Raw genomic sequence first — 19,547 nt, 5'->3', positions numbered from 1 at the left:
TAGGGGCATATTTGTTAATTATGATACTTTGTATGGTTCAATTAATAAATATGATAAATGACAATATTATTTAATAATTATTTATAGTTATTAAATAGTTAGAATTGTCATTTAAATGGTTGAATTAGAAAATTGGCGTTTTTGAGAAAATCAGATGCAGAAAAGGTAAAACTGCAAAATTACAAAAAGTGAGGCCCAAATCCACTAGTATAGGGCCAGCCACTTTTGTAGGAAATTTAAACTGATATTTTCATTATTTTAATGCCATATAATTCAAATCTAACCCTAGTGGAATGCTATAAATAGATAGTGAAGGCTTCAGAAAAATAACACTTTTCTTCTGACACTTTCTGATTCAGAAAAACTAAGCCTTCTCTCTCCCTATCTTTAGCTGCCACTTCTTCTTTCTTCTTCCATTGAAATTTCGAAATTTCTTAGTGTATGAGTAGTGCCCACACACATCAAGTGATACCTCAATCATAGTGAGGAAGATCGTGAAGAAAGATCATCAGCAAAGGAGTTTCAGCATCAAAGATTCAGAGAAAGAGATCCAGGTTCAGATATTGATAATGCTCTGCTACAGAAAGGAATCAAGGGCTAGATATCTAAACGGAAGGAGTCATTATATTCCGCTGCACCCAATGTAAGGTTTCCTAAACTTTATATGTGTTTATTTCATCGTTTTAGAAAGTTCTTATTTAGGATGTTAATAAACATACTTGTGAGTAGATCTAAGATCCTGGTAAAATAATTTCCAACAGTTATGCCGCAAATTACCCTAATATCTAAGTTATATTTTTGGAACTCTGTAGGTACATGACCGTTAAATATTAAGTCATTATCCATGTGTCATTTTCTTATTGATATATTTAAATTAATTTTTTCTTTAAAAAAAATAAAAATTTAATGACTTTGACTAATCAGGAATTGCCACGTAGTAATTTACTTAACACTTAACAGTCATGTACCTATAAAAGTTCTAAAATTATAACTTAGGTATTATTGATGGAAAAAAAATTAAATTTAGGTATTTATTTACAACTGAGAGTTAAACTTAGGTATTTATGCCGCAAATTACTCTTTATTTAATAATTTTTTTCCCATATTTTTGGATGACACTTTTTCTTTATTATTCACTATATAATATTTCCTTTAAATTTTACAAAACACATATGTTATTCCTTTAAATTTTTTAAAAACAAAGAATAAATGTTAAAGTCATAATAACATAAATTATTTTTTCACATTAAGGATAATTACTATATTAGTATGTATATATTGAGATTAACGTACTTTTTATTATTAATAACAATGTACATATCATAAATTTATAAACACAACTATGCTTTACTTATCAAATACACTGACATACATTTTACTTTTATAAAACAAATCGTTCAAATAATCATACACTTTAGCTACCAAAATCTAAAAAAAAATCAAAATCTTAAATCAAACTAATATTTACGTGGTTCGACCAGGGCCAGCCCTGAACTAAGACGAAGGAGGCAGCTGCCTTAAGCCTCCCACCGCTCATGCCCCAATTCGAAAAAAGTAAAATATATTTAATATTAAAATAAAAAGTTATACTCATAATATTAAATATATGTTACAACTCAGTAATAATTTGATTAAAGTAATATATAAGAGATTTAGTGTTCAAATCTCAACAACCCCACTTTTTTATTGAGCTCCATTTTTTATATTTGCCTAAGACCCAAATTAGCATAGGACCAACCATGAGCTGACACATTACATCCACCTAGTATAATTCTAATATTATATTGTCTCTCTTAAAATCCATTTAGTATCTATTGCTTAATTAATATCATTTTAAATTTTAAGAGCTTATGTAGGATTAAATTTGACATTATATATCTTCACCAATTTTAATAAATAATTGTTTGATAAAAGTAATTAAAAATAAATTTGTAAATTATTCCATTCAAATTCTTTTTAAATTTAAACTATATTTATAAAATTTAATAAAAAAATGATATAAAAATTATACTTGAAATTATTTATTTCACACTACTGGATGAGATTAATTAAATTAGTTATTCATACTTTCAGTATGTTCAAATGCTAATTATTGTACTTTTGGGTCGTTTGGTACATATAATTTGTCAAGATCTGTTTTAGAACATGTTGAAAGTATGAATAACTAATCTAATTAATCTCATCCAGCAATGTGAGATAAATAATTTTATGTGTAATTTTTTTAATATTTTAAATTTAAAAAGAATTTGAATGAAATAATTTACAATTCTTTTATCAAATAATTATTTATTAAAATTGGTAAAAATTTAGAAGAATTATCCCATATACTATACTTTTAATTTTTTTTTTTTCAAATTTACAGTTTGAGTTTTTAAAGTGGTTGCAGCGCTAGTTGCAATAGGAGTTTCTATTCGATTTTTTTGTTGCAATTTAGAAATTGTTTTAAAGTGTAAAAACAAAAAAACCCCAAAAATTTATAAAGTCAAATTTAACTGTACATAAGCTCTTAAAATTTAAGATAATATTAATTACATAATTAATACTCAATACATAAATAAATATTTAATCAAAATGAATAAATAAATAAATAAAAGCCCTAGATAAACTAGGCAACGCTTCTTCTTCGCTTCTATCCTCCTAAATGAGAGGGGGTATCTCTAGTCTCTACTTACACATTTCGTTCTGACCAATCCTCCACCTTCTTCTTACGCCACGTGTACATCGTTTTTATAAACAAATGTCTTGATTTTGACAGAACCCTTTAATCTAATCTTACACACCTTTGTACTCATCTTTCCTCACAGCAACATCCTCACCGTCAAATAAGTTTAAGAAAACCTTACGATTTATTATCCAGTTTCAATATTTGACGACCGCTCTGTTATCTTATCACAACCCAAGATGCTCACTGCTTACCACTGATTGATTGACACGTGTCAAATTCTATTCACTTTTCAACCGTCGATCTTCGCCCGTCTCGCGAAATTGAAATCGAAACGCCCCGATTTATTTTTTGGTTAGTTTGGGGAATTATAATTTGATTATTTTATTGAGTTTACCAAACTCAGAAATTGGATCATGAAAACGAACACGCAAAATACGAAAAAGGGAAAAAAAATAATTTAAAAAAAAAAAACCTGGAAAAAGGCACTGTCGAAGTATTCACTCTCACACGCGCTCACTCTCTTTCTCTCTCTACATTTCTCAACCTTCGTCGTCGTTTCCAACTCTGTTTTTCCCCCTAGAGTCGCTGATTCGCCGGAACCCTAATTCGATCCGGGAGATACTCAAAGTCTTCGGTATGTTTGCTAAAGGCGGTCACTTTGTTCTGTTAGTTTTTCCCTATCTCTCTAATATTTTCCCCCTTATTTATTCTATTAGGTAACATTGGTTTTGGGGTTAAATTAGAGCTAGTTTTGATTTTTTTTCTGTTGAAGCAGTAGATGAGTGTATGTTTGGGAAGCAGCTGAGAGACGAAACGGGCTGGATTTCGTCACCGGATGGAGGGAGGTAGCGTCTCTAGACTTACTTCTTCTGGTACTGTTCATTTCCTCTATTTTTTTTTTTTGGTTATATTAAAGTTTTAGGGGTTTTTTTTATTATTATGTAATTAGGGTTAAGATTTTCCTCGGTTTGCTTTTTGCAATGACGAGTTTACTTTTTGAAGGAGTAGGATTTATTTTTTTTGATCTTGAAACTGTTAAGAAGAAATGTATATTTTACCTAGCGGTTGTTTGTGACAACAGCTTGGTGTTATAGATGCAATCTCTCTGTTTTTTTTTGGGATACATGTCTGCTCAATCAGCTAGAATCGGAGATTAAGTTAATTGTAAGAGGTCGATTCAGTTGTGAAGGTTCTGTTTGGAAGAAATTCATGGTTTTAATTTTGTAGCGTGAATCTTTAGAGTATATATTAAGTATCCAGTCTCTAATGCGTTTGCCGATTTTAGCCTTGAGTTTTATTTTGTTTAATATGGTCAAAATATTATCTGTTTTAGTAAAATTTTTAAAAGATGAAGCTTTCGAATTTTGTTTTGCAGCTTTAGACCCTACTGTTCAATTTTATGAAGAGCAAATATACTCTAGTGTATGGGTGCCTTGGTTTACTGTCGTAGTGGTTAGTGTAATAGCTACTGAAGAACTGAAATTTATTGTGATAATACTTTTTCTATTATATTTATTTATTTTGGGTTTGGATGTAAGATGCATTTATAAATTTAAGCTAGAGAAATATCTGATTTTGGCACTTAACAAGTTTTTATTCTTTTTTCATGACACAATGTCATTTAGCAATATAATAGTGATTTTGGATACTGTTTTCTTTTACACACAGCTGGGGTGGTGTTGGCTAGGTCTGGGCTTTAATCTTTAACCTTCCGTTCTCTCTTATTTGTAGTGGATTTATTGTAGGCATCTAGGTTTTTTCTTACCACCTCTATTTTTTCTTCTCTTGCTCTACTTTTTGGTTTCATTCCTTTTTTCAACCACATGTTTTAAAAAAAAGATAATTTATTGGTAAAAATCGCATCCTAAACTGATTTGAATGTCAATGCGGAGTTCAGATTAGGGCTGTACATCGGTCGGTTTAGTCGGTTTATGGTACATATTTTCTAACCCAACGTAAAGATCGGTTTGTAAAATTCTGCATACAATCTACCCAGTTAAAAAAAAAATAATCTTAACCTGACCGACGGTTTGGGCAGGTTAACCTGCCCGAACCGAGATAAGAGGGTTTTTTTTTTTTTATTATTTTTAACTAAAATAAAAATTAACCACATAAATACACAATATATGTGAGAAATAATTTTATTGAGAGGCTGAGAAAGAATTTTAGTATTTGGGACTTTTTTTTTAATATATATTATATATTATATAATATATAAATAAAATAAAAAAAAAAGTAAAAATCGGGTTAAATCGGGTTGGGCGGTTTGGGTCAATTTTCAACCCGCCCAATTAACTGATTGGGCGGTTTAGAATTTTGTCGAGTTATGTCGGTTTGTATTTTTTATCGGTTTGGTTTGGGCGGGTTATTCGGGTTGGGCGGTTTACGAAAATTTTTGTACACCCCTAGTTCAGATAATGCTTTTTATTAATTTGTTATCCTGAAGTGGATATAAAAGTCTTTGTAGGAGAGAAAACCCGCTTGGATTAAAGTTATGCCTTTAACTTTGAGTTATTATGGAACTCAAAATTTTAAACACTTTTCTCTCATCTGGCATATTTAAACTGAAGCATGTAGATTCCAAAGTATCTTCCCGTTGTTCTGCTTCAATCAGTTCTTGACAGATTTTGTAGATTCATAGTTTTGAGTTGTTGTCATGCACTTCTGCCTCATTCTATGTCTGATGACTGGCATTAACCACGTCGATGATTCATTGTTGATGTTGATATTTAGTTCACATTCCATATGGACTCGTAATAGAATATGCAATTAGGTTGTGTACCATCTTTGATATTTGACAAGGAGAGGCGCACATAGCATGTTATCAACCCTTATGGCCTTAGCCAAGGTTCAGTGAGTGTACTGAAAGTTAAAAAAAAATGATCAGCAGGATTGTAAACAACATATTCCAGTAACAGAAAAATTACTCTTGAGTACGTATGTATTTTAAAAATTATGTGAAATTTGTTAATGATTGGAAAACATATATTTTTAATTAAGTAGTAAAAGGGATTGGATTGTAATTATTTTGTCTTTCTAATTATTGCTGATTGATATTAATTCACTGAGATATCTGGCTATTTCTTCATCAATGGTAAGATTTTGATTAAATGAATTTTCTGTGGTTCTTCTCCTGCCCCCTCTCTCTTTTTCTGAGAACTTTCTATTTGTGGAACCGTGGTTTTTGTTGTAGTTGCTATACCACCATCTCTTTAAGTTTCTGACTATCTTTTTGTGTAGGGATACACCCATGGATTATGATGACAATGATTTTCACAGCCAAAATTTTCATCTAGCTGGAGAAGGGAGTTCTAAATTTCCTCCTGTTTTGCGACCTTATCCTCTTCCCAAGTTTGATTTTGATGATAGCCTTCAGAACCATTTGAGGTTTGATAATTTGGTTGAAACTGAGGTTTTTCTTGGCATTGAAAGTAATCAAGATAACCATTGGATTGAGGATTTCTCTCGTGGAAGTAGTGGGATAGAGTTCAATTCAAGTGCTGCAGAATCTTGCTCTATTTCTAGACATAACAATGTCTGGTCAGAGGCCACTTCTTCTGAATCTGTTGAAATGCTATTGAAGTCTGTTGGGCAGGAAGAAACTATTGTCACGCCAACCATCATTGAGGAATTAGATGCCTGTGATGAATTGGGTTGCTTAACAAAGCAAATGGAGCATAGTTTGAAACATGATGACAATAATATTCTTTCAAAGACTGAGGATGGTACAAACTTAAATACTACCTCATCTCCAGATGGGATAGTTGGAAACTCTTCTAGCTCGAAGAGGGATGTAGGTGTAGACCAACCTCTTATTGAGGATACTTCACAAATTCAGAGTGATGAAATTGCAAAAAATAGTAGTTTGCATGATTCTCATAAAAAAGCTGATAATGGAGAGAGTGTTTTACTTGTAACTGATGGGGATATCTTGGTGAATGAAAAATTTGATGATGTGAGCAAAAGTGCAGTTGATACCTTGGCTGATGAACAGCTGGATGTCCAAATACAAGAAGACTCTTTTGCTTCAAGGTTGCAAGTTGATAATTCAGTGACCACTGTGCAAAGTGTTGTCTCAAGCAGTACTGGAATTAGTAGGTTGCAAGTTGATAATTCGGTGACCACTGTGCAAAGTGTTGTCTCAAGCAGTACTGGAATTAGTGGTATTGATATTGAACATCAGATGAATGCTGTGAGTAATGATAATACTGGAAGTCAGGTTTCAAGCAAAGAGGAAATTTCTGTGGTTTCAGCTTCTAAGGTCGAAGCTGTTTCAGATATTAAAGAGGTTAGCAAAAGTAATGTAGATGAATCTTTAAGTGAAGTAGAGAAGGGAGATTCTGAGCTGCCTATAGTGTCTGAAAGCAATGAAGGTGAGTTTTCTGGTAAACCTATTGAGGTCAGTAATCATGAAAATGTGGTGCTGTGTAAAAACACAGTTGATGGTGATCAGGAAGAAGTTAATACGATTAATGTAATATCAGAACCTGTCAAAAGTGAAACTCAGTTTGAGAGACCTGTAGTTGAGGTCAGCAATATAAGTTCAGAAGTTCGATCTACTCTGGAACCAACAAAGGATTTTGTAGAAAACAGTCGCAAGGAAGATGTGTTCGAAAGTAGTCAGCAGTTAGATGGTGAAACTTTAGTTCACAGTTCTGAGGTATATTTGTCCCCTATTGAGGACGCTAAGGTTTCAGAACATGAAGGTCTTGCAAGTAGCAACAGTCAAATGGGAGGTATTTCCAGTATGAGTGGTACTTGCTCTTCAGTTGAATTACATAGCGAAACCAATGTCACTGGAGTTTTGAAGGGTGTTCACGATTCCCTTGAAACTTCCACAGAAGATTTGAGTTCTGCTAGCCATGTTTCACTTGCCATTCTAACTGAATCCACACAAATATCTGAGAAGAACCATGCATATGGAGAGGCTGATGTTTATATATCTAATCAACATGTTTCTGTTGTTGACAAAGATAATTTAAAGTTGCATAATGATTGCAATGTAGATAATGAAACTATAAATAAAGAAGGTGCCTCCTCATCGATTGGTGATGATAAATGTGCTACTGCTGCTGGCAGTGAACCAGGTACATTATAAACTCATCAAATTTAGTTAGAAAGTCAAACATTATGTATTGATGTTCTAACTTCACCTCCTTTAACCCTATTTTGATTTTGTAGTGTCAGATAGTAGTGTTGTGCCAAATCCTTATTTGGCTCCCTATGAGATTAGTGATAGTTCTTTGCCTACTAAAGATGTATTGAAGATAGATGATCACAAGGACATTCAAGTATCGGCTGTTCCTGTTGTGGGGTCAACTCTCTTAGAAGGAAAAGAAGAAGCAAGGACAGAAGCTTTTGCAGAATCAAGTGTGGCGGCTTCTTTGGTGTCTTGTCAAGTAGTTGCTGCACCAGACTCTGCTGAAAAAGGTGCTTCTTGTGTTACTGCTGGGGGCCTCTTACACAAGCCTCCCGATCTTTATCTGCCAACAGAAAATAAACCTGAAGTTGAAACAAATTCTAAGGATCCAGCAGCTGTGGAAGTTAGCAAGGAGTGCACTAAGGAGATGAACATTCCCCTTCACGAATCTACAGTGAGAGAGGGTGGTCATGTCATGGAACCGGTGATTGTCCCTGAAAATTCGAAGCAATTCATTATTGAAAAACATGTGTTGCAGGATGCTGCAAGTATCAGCAGAACCGGTAAATCTCTCTCTCTCTCTCTCTCTCTCTTCCCTAAAAAATTCTGGTTTGAAGCTATATGAGATGTTACCTGCGCAGTCTAAATTAAGTGGGTTTGTGTTTTGTTGCCATACGGTGAATAAAATTTTGTAATGTCTTTTCTGATGCAGAACTTACTACGAATAAAGATAAGATGCTCTCACCTGGTGGCCCTCTACCATTGGTAGAATCAGGCATTAGTCAAAAAGTTCAGGATGGTAATGGGGCAGCTATGCTGACAGTTGGAGATAAAACTTTTGCACAGCCTAACACCAAAAGTGCGTTTTACTTAGTTGCATTAGTTTATGATGTGAGCTTGGACTATTGTTTTATCTTAGTATTCTTATTAATTTTTTGTTTTTTTATTGTTTGTATAAATCATTCCAGGTTTTAATGAATTCTGGTTTGTAGTCTCTATACGTTCTTTTTTTAAGATGTCATACCCCAACTAAATGCCACCTTGAGTGTGAATGGGATGTTGACAAGATGCTTGTGTTGGCTGAGAGCTATTTAGTCTTTCACTTTTTTTTTGCAGTTGAAAAGGTTATCTTGTTTCATTGGTGGTGTTAAATTACAGGGTCAGCTAGTGATGTAGGATTTGTATATGCACATGCATTTCATGACCTATTTATTATTTATTGGAGTGTTCGTCTTCTAAATCTTAAAATTCTTTATGTGTATCTGATGCTGTGTTTCTTTTTTCCTCTAGATAATGTAGGCAGTTCTGCTGATCACAGCGTACCTACTCCTGGTTCCAATCAGCTGTCTCAGAATAAACATGGGGTGGCAAAGGGTGGTAAGAGGAAGGCCTCAGTTTCTAAGGTGATTGATAGTGACACTGGAATTGTTGTATCCAACACGATCGGTCAAAAAGGATTGGATTCCGTGAAGGAGGGGAAAGCAAGCATTGTTGGTTTGTCTGCAGATTTGTTCAAAGGAGATGTTGGAAAGAACTTGCAGTGCCTTCCTGCTAGCCCAGCTCCCAGAGTACCAATCATACCACTTTCCATTTTGTTGCTATTATTTATACTAAGATATTTAATAGTATATCTTTTATGCTTTTTTACGAATTTCTTCTCTCACACCTTTTTCTGTTGCGGCAAGGGATACATGATGTGTGCATTTTCATACAAGAAATTATTTTTATGAAGATTTCTGAGGGTTTTCCTTCAAATTCAGCTTTAGGCCGAATAGAGGCTAATTATGCTCAAAATACTTTTCAGGCAAGTCCACAAGTATCTGATGGAGAACATGTCCGTGGTCGTTCTAAAGGTACTTCAGAGCGTAAACCTAGACGATCATCTGCTAAGGCAGCAGGAAAAGACAGTGGAAAGAAAGGAGTTTCTGTGAAAGAAACAACTCCTGCTAGACAATCAGAAAAAGGTGATAAATTAAGTAATGTGTCGCTAAGTCCATCTGGGATTTTCCATATTATGCAATCAAATGAGATGCAGCATTATGGACATGTTGAAGGCAATAATAATAAACCGTACTTAGTTCTTGCTTCTTCAACTTCCGGTCTACCAGATTTAAATTCTTCAGCTCCACCTTCTACTGCCTTTCAACAGCCTTTTACAGACTTCCAACAAGTGCAATTAAGAGCTCAGATCTTTGTATATGGAGCATTGATGTAAGTTCTTTTGTTTATCACGGATTAGTAAACATTACATGAATGAGTGACAGTTCACTCCTCAAGTCATGAGGTGCACACATCTCTTTATATATATATTTAAAATATAATGAGTAGTTGAACCTTCACTTCATCAAACTATTGGAGCCAAAACACTAAATTTTTGGAAAAGTTTAAGGAAAGTAGTAGGACTGCGATAGGAGAATGCTATGCTGAGGGTGTAATTTTGCTGTTCCAGTTTTTCATTTATTACTTCTTTTTTGGGTGGTTGGAGACTTCAATTTTCGTAACTGGCATGTACTCCCCTTCTACCAAATCCACCAATAATAGGAATATTAGTAACCCAAGGAGTCTGAAATGCTTTACTTCTAGTAGAATTAATCCATTTTTATGAGAATAAAAGAGTGCAATGCTTTATTTTCATAGTTTACCATGTGACTTTTTGTTTTTCATTTTTATTTTTGGGGCCATTGGGAGGTCTCCCGGTCCACTGCCACGGCCAAAAGAAAAAAAAATAAATTACCATGTGAGTTGTGGTAATTATGCTAAGAATGGGAGGAAAACATCTTTTCTTGTGTTAATTGATTTTCTTTTTCCTTCAGCCAAGGGACACCACCTGAAGAAGGACATATGCTGTCAGCATTTGGGGGATCTGGTTGGTCTTTTAATTTTTTATTTACTTAATGTTTTTTAATATGAAAAATAATCTTATTTCTATTACATTTTTCAATTGTATAGTAATTATTTGCAATTTTATAAGTATAGATGGTGGAAGGAGCATGTGGGGGAATCTCTTGCAAGCATGCATTGAGAGGCTACAAAATCAAAAGACTAATGTTGTTAATCAAGAAACTCCATTGCATTCACGTCATACTACCTCTGCCACTGCTAGAACTATTGACCATTCCAGCAAACAGAGTGCTCTTCAAAGTAAAGTTATCTCTACGCCTGTTGGTCGATCAAGTGCCAAGGGCTCTCAAGCTATTGTAAGCCCCATGATACCACTTTCATCGCCACTTTGGAGTGTTTCCACTCCAGTCGGTGATGCAATGCAATCTAGTGCCATTCCAAGAGGTTCGGTTATGGACTATCAGCAAACACTTACTCCTTTGCATCATTTTCAAACACCACCTATGAGGAGCCTTCTTGGACCCAACACTTCATGGATGCCTCAGACTTCTTTCCGTGGTCCCTGGGTTTCTCCTCCACAACCTTCTCTACCAGAGGCCAGTACTCGCTTGACAACATATCCGGGTACAGAAGCCATTCAGTTGACTTCTGTTAAGGAAACAGCTATGCCTCATTCAACTGGTACAAAACATGTCTTGTCCAGTCCAATGGTTCAAACTGGAGCTCCTGCAAGTGTATTGACTGCAGTCTCTCCCATGCAGGATTTCAAAAAGGTGACATCATCATCTGGGCAACATTCCTTTGACCCCAGGCCTAGAAAAAGAAAAAAGAATCCAGTTCCTGAGGAAATTGGCCAGATCGTTTTGCAATCTCTACCCCAGAGTGAACCAGTTTTAGCACCAGTACTTTCTGGTAGTCTGTCTACATCTGTTGCCATCACAACCCCCGCTTCTACTTCAGAGAAGTTAGTTATGTCTGCATCTCCTACATCTTCCGCTTCTCTTAGAAAGACAGACAATGTGATGCAGAGAGCTTCCTTGTCAGAGGATACTCTTAGTAAAATTAAGGAGGCTAGTAAGCATGCAGAGGACGCAGCTTCTCTTGCTGCTGCAGCTGTTGGTCATAGCCAGGAAATATGGAGTCAGCTGGAGAACCAGAAAAATTCTGGATTGGTATCTGATGTTGAAGCTAAATTAGCTTCTGCAGCTGTTGCAGTAGCAGCAGCTGCTGCTGTTGCAAAGGCAGCCGCTGCCGCTGCCAACGTTGCATCAAATGCCGCATTGCAAGCCAAATTGATGGCTGATGAAGCTTTTATTTCAAATAGCTTTGAAAATCTAAGTCAAGGTACAAGAAGCTCATTTTATGATGGAGTAAATGTATTGGGGAAGACTACCCCTGCCTCTATTTTGAGGGGGGAAGATGGTGCAAACAGTTCTAGTTCAATAATTACAGTTGCTAGGGAAACAGCTAGGAGAAAGGTTGAAGCTGCCTCAGCTGCTTCAAAGCGAGCTGAAAACATGGATGCAATTGTTAGGGCTGCTGAGCTTGCTGCAGAAGCTATATCCCAAGCAGGGAAAATTGTTGCCATGGGTGATCCCGTGCCTTTGAGGGAGCTGATAGAAGCTGGTCCAGAGGGTTACTGGAGGGCACCTCAAGCTTCTTCTGAGTTGGTTGCAAAATCAGTTGACATGGATAGAGAACAGTCAAACTTAGGAGCTGGAGAAGGTGCACATACTTCTGCTAAGCATTTAAAAGATGGAAGAGTGGATAAGAAAGATAGTGAAAAGTCCGCTATTTCAAGAGGGATGAGCAAGGAGTCAATAGAGGAGCATTTGAGATTGATCGATGGAATCTCGGGCTCTGCTGCAGTAAGTGAGAAGGAAATGAAAGGACAAAAGGGTCGTAAAGTTTCTGATTTGACCAAAAACATTGTTGTTGTTCTTGAGTCTGATAGTTTATCAAAATTGTCTTCCGTTGAAGTTGAAAAGGCAGAAGATGTCCCTGGAGAAAATGGCATTAAGGAAGGCTCTAAAGTTGAGGTATATGGGCAAAAATTAATTTGAATTTTTGAGTAGTAATCAAACTTGATAAAAATATTTGAATATTCTGAAATTATGGTCACTTGCATGACTGTTATTACTTGGCTGTTTAACTCAGGTATATAAAGATGGTGATGGATTTAAGGCAGGCTGGTATGGAGCTAATGTATTGAGTTTTAATGATGGTAAAGCTTGTGTATCATACACAGAGATTGAACAGGATGAAGGTAAACTATTCCCATGGGTGTTGTTATAAATATTGTGCCTCTGTCTAGTGTGTTTGTGTGCAGAAGTGAGATTTTCTTTTTGTTCATCTCATTTATGACATTGGCATTGTGTAGATCTGTTGTATTTGCTTGGGCATCTTGCTTTTGATAACTAAAGACTACCTTACCTTTTATAGGCTCAAATGAGTTAAAAGAATGGGTGTCTCTTGAAGGTGTGGGCAGTGACCCACCCAAAATTCGCTTTGCTCGCCCTGTCACTGCAATGCGATATGAAGGCACTAGGAAGAGACGCAGGGCAGCCATGGGGGATTATAATTGGTCTGTTGGAGATAAAGTCGATGCATGGATGACAAATAGGTATGCTTGATATGCACTTGTTGGGTAATTAACTCTATCAATATAATAACCAAATCATGAAAAGAAACTTAGAGTATACTTTGATTATGCTTAATTTTCCACTCAAGTTGGGTTGCTCAGACAGTCTTGTGGTTTGTTCTCACAAGAACTGAAGTTTGAGTCATATTATGCTCATCCATTGCAATTGCTTTAGTTTTCTGATCTCCAAATATTGTAGGGTTAGGCAGAACACTTATGCATATTTTCCTAGATTTTGTCAACTAAAACATGTTTCAATTGAAATCTGGAAGCTGTTCTGTTTAACTGAATTGGATTTGGCAGTTCAAAGAATTCCTATTTATTGTAATAAATATTAATAAAAGTAGATGACTTTAATTATAACCCGTACCGTAATAAGTGCTTCTGTGCTTATTTCATTTCTAGAGTGGCTGTAAACGTGAAATGCATTGATGAAGGAGATTGGAGTAGTGATTACCTCCAAAAGACATTGCTATACAGTATTTCCCTATTTCTTGAAATATTCATTTGGTGGGAGGCACAATAATATAAGTTTTAGTATTTCACTATTTCTTTAAATATTCATTTGGTGGGAGGCACAATAATAATAACATTTTATTATTATTTAAAACTTAAAAGGTTTATGATCTTAATTTTCACAAATGTTTTTATTTAAGTACAACTTTTGTGGAGCTGTAGAAACAAGATCATTTGCGATTTTCTGTGTACCAACATTGCAAGACATGAACCTTGTATCTGTAGGTGTAAAGTTGAAAATCAACATGCATTAATAAACTCATTTGTATCAAAACTCTGGACTTATTTGCCAGACAATCAGTCTGGATCACGTTTTTATTTTCTATTGGTCTCAACGATTTGCTTTCACTTTTCTCTATGCATATTCCTGCTCTCATGATTTAGTAATTTGATTCTTCAGCTGGTGGGAAGGAGTAGTGACGGAAAGGAATAAAAAAGATGAAACATCGGTAACAGTCCATTTTCCTGGTATGTTAATGTGTGATTTTCCTTTTCAAAATTTCCTCTTTGTTGGGACCTAATGCTTCCTGCTCTAGTTTTGTTGATTCTTGATGACTCTCGGATTTTTACTTTTGCAGCTCATGGTGAAACTTCAGTTGTGAAAGCATGGCACCTTCGTCCTTCTCTCATTTGGAAGGATGGAGAATGGGTTGAGTGCTCAAACTTGCAAACTGATCCCTCTTCACTCGAAGTATTACTTCCTCATTTCGTCTTTTCTGTTTTTCGGTTACTAGTGTGGAGACACTTTTCATTTTGCTTTTAATTTCGTTGTTCAGGGTGATCTTCCACAGGAGAAGCGACTAAAGATAGGGAGTCCCTCTATGGAAGCCAAAGGCAAGGATAAGGTGTCAAAAAGTATGGACATCTTAGATTCAGGGAAACCTCAATCACAATTACTAGATTTATCTGCAAATGATAAAGTATTTAAGATGGGTAAGAATGCTAGAAATGTGAGCAAGCCTGACTCATCCAGAGTAGCTCGAACTGGTTTGCAGAAAGAGGGATCAAGAGTAATTTTTGGTGTTCCTAAGCCTGGAAAGAAGAGAAAGTTTATGGAAGTTAGCAAGCATTATGTGGCAGATCGGAGCAATAAGAATAGTGAGGCTAATGAATCTATTAAATATCAAAAATACATGGCTCCTCAAGGATCAGGATCACGGACAGTGAAAAGTGATCCTAAGGAAAAACGAATGGCTGACTCGAAGCTTAAAGGTCTTAAGTCTGGTAAGCAGCAAAGTGTGTCAGGTAGAACCATTCCACAGCGGAACTTTACAACAAATGCAGTTTCTGTATCTGGTGAGGTTGAGGGTACCACTGGAGAACTTGCAGCAAGAGACAAGGAAGTTTCTTTAAGCAATGTTGATAATATGTCCAGAAAGCAAAGCGTGATGGAAACTGGATCTTTCTCTACCTCTGATAGAGCTGCAGAAGGTTCATTTGCATTTTCTTCTGATGCCCCAACATTAGATGGTCCATCTAAGAAAAATTCTGTGTCAACATCTAGAGTGGAGAGAGCAAATAAAGGAAATCTTGCACCTGGTAGTGGAAAATTGGGTAAAATTGATGAGGATAAAGCTTTTAGTGGAAACTCTTTCAAATCGACCTCTGAAGCCATTGAGCCACGGAGATCTAATCGAAGAATTCAGCCAACATCTAGAGTAAGTGTCTACTTTGTTTGATCTCTTTCAAATGAAACTGAGTGCCCATCTAATGTGTCGATTTATGTTCCTACTATTTTTACGGGAATTCAATTATTTTTCACTGGTCGGTTGCAATATTATCCATCATATCCTTTCCTTCTCTTCTTTTTATATTATGCTCTGATGCCTTTTGTGTTTCTAGCCTGATTCCTTTGTTTTGTTTGCTGACACAGCTATTAGAAGGATTGCAAAGTTCACTGGTGTTACCAAAGTTCTCTTCTATGTCGCATGACAAAGGTCCCAGAGCTCAAAACAGAAATACCCCTAGAGGTTAAACTTTATTTCCCATTAAGATATTATGTCGAATAGAATAGAATATAATAATAGAACTTGACTGAGTGCTTGGTTGTGGCAGGGAACAATCATGGTTAAGAGCTCTTTCGTGTGAGGCGTCCCAGTCCCAGTCCCAGTCCCAGTACCAAAGAAAGAACCTAGCATAGTTTATGTGTATATCGATATTAGGGAACAAAACTAGGAAAAGAATCTCTCATGCTTCCTTTGTTTTAGTCGGCTCATAACAATTTAGTGAGTAGATGTTTATATTGATTTTAGTTTTAAATTATGATTTTCCTAGGTCTTACCCCATTAGCTTGTATATGGGAACTCCATGTAGTTGGCTTGTGATTGGAGGGTGAATTTCAGATGATTAATCACAAACTGTTGCTCATACATCTCTATCTCTCTCTCTCTCTTCACCTTCATTTATTTACATAATGTTTTGGTTTGAAAATAATTGATATTTCTCGATGGATATTCCTCTAGGTTTTCCATTCAAGTTTTCTTGAATTTTTGAAGAGTCTAAATATTCCCCATGGAATTTTTTCATTCATTTGTAAGGTATGAAATCATCATATTCATATTGATTGGATGCTCGGCCTTAGATAGTTAAAAGTAAAGGATATCAATGACTAGACATTTCAAATTCTTGGCCTGAGATTGTGCTATGCATTACACGACCTTTGATTAATCTGAATAATTAATAGGGTAAATACTTAGATAGTCAAAATAGACTTTTTTTTTTTAAATGTTACAAAAGAAAATTTTTTCTCAAAATAAAACTTAATAATAATTTAATTTAAAAGTATTATGATAAGATTGTTTACATTTTTTTGTATTTGTTTTGTTCGGGCTAGAAACTATCAAAATTAGTTATATTTTATGTTGCTGCTTTAATAGATTAGAACGACATTTTTGGAATTGATCATGAATTTACTATAAGAACTTTAAGGCGTTTGGTTGGGAGGAATGAAAATATAGGAATGAGAATGAGAATAGGAATGGAATGGAATAAAATTTAAAATGCATAAAAAAAATTGATAAAAAATAATTAATTTTTTTTTTCTTGTTACATTAGAATAGTCATTCCTTTCTTTTTAAAATGGAACAACCATTCCACCAAAATGGTAGAAAGAGCATTCCATTGGAATGCCATTTCAATACTTTAAAATGCAACCAAACAAAGGAATAGAATGAAAATTGTTTCATTTCCATTCCATTTCATTACCTCTAACCAAACGCCACCTAAGGTAGGGGTGTTCATTAATTTAATATATATTTATGCGAATTAGATTGAAAATTTTAAAATTTGTATCTGTATAGATTTGATGTTAATTGATATGTTAAAATAACTGATTAAATTGTTTCTAAAAAAAAAAAAATTGATTAAATTTAATCCACACATATTTATATATTATTTTAAAAGATATGTCTATAATTATTAGTTTAATGTACAAAAATATTAATTTAAAAATCTAATAAATATGATACAAATTTATTTTAAAACTTTATGGATCAAATACATATTTCATTCTTATATACGAAGAAAGTATAATTTAAAATAAAAATATTAAACATTTTTTTTATATATAATTTTTTTTTCTTTTAAATTTTTAATTTTTTTTATTCATTTTATTTGTTGTTGGAGACATAAAACTATAATAATTTATTTTATTTTGTTGTTAGTTATGTAAAAAAATATTTTTTAATAAATATTAATAATTTTATATTATAAAGTAATCAATTCAAAATAACCAATCTAATCTTCATTTTTGCGAATTGGATTAGATTGAATTTGAACCATTATGCGAATCGAATTCAAAATATATATAAAATTCCGACTATGAACACCCTTATCTCCACTAATTTACACCATGACAATTCATGTGCATGGAAGGTTTATAACCTAATTTTCTTGCCAACCACATTTGCACAAAACATATTCTCTTTGCATTTTCTGGCCAGATTTTTTATTATTGCAAAACAAATAAGTAAGAGTGATCATAACAAAATCAATTAATAGAATAATATGGTTTTTCTCAACAACAGCAACCAGTACAAATTAGAGCTTAAAGAAATTTATTGCTCGACCTGACTCACAACACAACATAGCATTTAAGGATATAGTTTAATATAATCACATGCAATGTATTTTTTTAATCTTAAATATTACACTATGCTTAAAACCATCAAACTTATTCCGAGGTAGCACTCTCAAGCAACTCTCAACTGCATTTAAATCATCCTATTTTAGCCAAAAAAAGGCTCATTATTTGTAATATTATTAATTCATCAAGGCTATATAATCAAAGATTTCAAAGTAAAGTATAATAGATATATCATATATAATAATAATAATAGCTTAAAATTCAGCCACCCTTGCATGCATTTATGTTTTTTACGTACTCATTTAGCTCTCAGTCAGAGCTAGACGATTTGTGGTCACTTTTTAAAGCTTCCTTACTCTTCTTCTTACCTTTCCATCCTCTCTTGTACTCAGGCTTATTGTTAGACTCATGAGGCTCACCAAAATCAGAGATCTCTACATGGACGCCAGGATCATTGGTGTTGTAACTTCCACCCATCATGATGGAGTTGTTAACAGCTTGAAAGTTGCTATTAACATATGTCTTCATGGTCTCAGACTCCCCGAGCAGGGGAGGCTCGACGCCCTTATGAAGGGCGTCCGAGTTGTCATCCAGCTCGCCACGTAGAGTGGCGCCTGTGTTGGTTCCCGCAAGAGTGATGATCCTAACACCATTGTCATCGTCGTCTTCATCGTCGTTGTTTTGGTGATCATGGCCTTGATTGGAGCTCATTTTGTGAATGTTGGTAAGGCGACTAGTTATGGCTGACACCATATCTCTAACTTCGCGATCGAGTTTGTTCTTTTGGTGTTGGCCTCCTCCTCCTTCTGAGGATGAGCCACTAGGCTTGACTGTCTCAGCCATTGGCATATTTTGTAAGTTTTAGAATGAAATAATATGATACAATAATAACAAAGTAATTATTATGAGAAAAGATAGAGAGGAATGGAGTAGTAGTCTTATTAAGACAATTTATTAGGATATTTGAAGGAGGGTATGGAGAATAAAGGGTTTGCCTTATTAACAATTTAAGGATATAATGAGTGGTGTTTTTTCTTTTAGAGTTAAAAGAAAAAGAGTCTTATGTATTATGAGAACATGACCAAGGGGACATAATAAAACAAAAAGGAAAAGTAAAAGGAATTACTTGGTGATGGGTTCAAACTATATATGTAAGTTGATCTAGACAGAGTGTTAAATTATATGCCTTTAGTAACTAGTACGCTTTTCTCTTGTTAATTATCCTTTTTTTTTGACTGATCATAACATCTTACAATAACATGAAATTTGAAATACTATACATGTATATGAACATGTATTATGTATAAATTGAATGTTCTATATTATATCAGTATGTGTTAAAACGTGTATATGGATACTTAAGCCAATTATAATTGATCTTCAAACTGTTAAATTTGTTGAGATTTAACTGATGTGTGTTGTTTAGCATGATGAATTTACTAATTAATTTTATTCCAACACTTTTAATACTTTCGGTATAGAAGTAAGTACGGGTCGATCCAACATGAACTATAATTAATTTATTATTCATTATTAAATATAAATTAAAAGGGAGTTTTGAGTTGCAATTAAAGAGCATAAAAAGAAAACAAATGACAAATGACAATTACGATATTAAAAATAGTTAATTATTATTCTTCACCTCCAACAATCAATCAAG

The 19,547-nt window shown here is 34.3% G+C and overlaps 2 protein-coding genes across 5 annotated transcripts; one reads left to right on the top strand and one right to left on the bottom strand.

Moving 5' to 3' along the window:
- Window positions 1–3,045: 3,045 nt before the first annotated feature.
- LOC115715844 (uncharacterized) lies at window positions 3,046–16,264 on the top strand. Of its 4 annotated transcripts, none has more exons than XM_030644510.2 (16): window positions 3,046–3,299; window positions 3,441–3,510; window positions 5,906–7,752; window positions 7,847–8,368; window positions 8,518–8,664; window positions 9,096–9,373; window positions 9,610–10,016; window positions 10,619–10,671; window positions 10,782–12,685; window positions 12,804–12,912; window positions 13,089–13,269; window positions 14,204–14,271; window positions 14,382–14,494; window positions 14,580–15,461; window positions 15,677–15,773; window positions 15,859–16,264. In XM_030644510.2, the coding sequence occupies exons 2-16, from the start codon at window positions 3,452–3,454 to the stop codon at window positions 15,873–15,875; spliced, it is 6,684 nt and encodes a 2,227-aa protein (XP_030500370.2). In that variant the 5' UTR covers window positions 3,046–3,299; window positions 3,441–3,451; the 3' UTR covers window positions 15,876–16,264. The 4 variants fall into 4 exon arrangements, with proteins under 4 accessions (XP_030500370.2, XP_030500372.2, XP_060971865.1 ...); XM_030644512.2 differs by having other exon boundaries at window positions 3,441–3,537; XM_061115882.1 differs by having other exon boundaries at window positions 3,382–3,510.
- Window positions 16,265–17,783: 1,519 nt separating this feature from the next.
- LOC115717287 (uncharacterized) lies at window positions 17,784–18,950 on the bottom strand. Its single transcript, XM_030646256.2, has one exon. It carries the CDS (start codon window positions 18,734–18,736, stop codon window positions 18,197–18,199), a length of 540 nt encoding a protein of 179 aa, XP_030502116.2. The 5' UTR covers window positions 18,737–18,950; the 3' UTR covers window positions 17,784–18,196.
- Window positions 18,951–19,547: the final 597 nt, after the last annotated feature.

The sequence above is a fragment of the Cannabis sativa genome, chromosome 5, assembly GCF_029168945.1.
Source record: "Cannabis sativa cultivar Pink pepper isolate KNU-18-1 chromosome 5, ASM2916894v1, whole genome shotgun sequence".
Lineage (NCBI taxonomy): Eukaryota > Viridiplantae > Streptophyta > Magnoliopsida > Rosales > Cannabaceae > Cannabis > Cannabis sativa.
Note: the sequence above shows the minus strand (reverse complement) of the source record. Positions and strands in the feature narration are given on the sequence as shown.

What these genes read in the sequence shown, in the direction of transcription:
- LOC115715844 (XM_030644510.2), top strand. Translation starts at nt 3,452, where the DNA reads ATGTTTGGGAAGCAGCTGAGAGACGAAACGGGCTGGATTTCGTCACCG. An exon ending in TGCTGCTGGCAGTGAACCAG is followed by an intron (nt 7,753 to 7,846) that starts GTACATTATAAA and finishes TTGATTTTGTAG; the next exon opens with TGTCAGATAGTAGTGTTGTG. An exon ending in CTGCTAGCCCAGCTCCCAGA is followed by an intron (nt 9,374 to 9,609) that starts GTACCAATCATA and finishes AATACTTTTCAG; the next exon opens with GCAAGTCCACAAGTATCTGA.
- LOC115717287 (XM_030646256.2), bottom strand. Translation starts at nt 18,736, where the DNA reads ATGCCAATGGCTGAGACAGTCAAGCCTAGTGGCTCATCCTCAGAAGGA.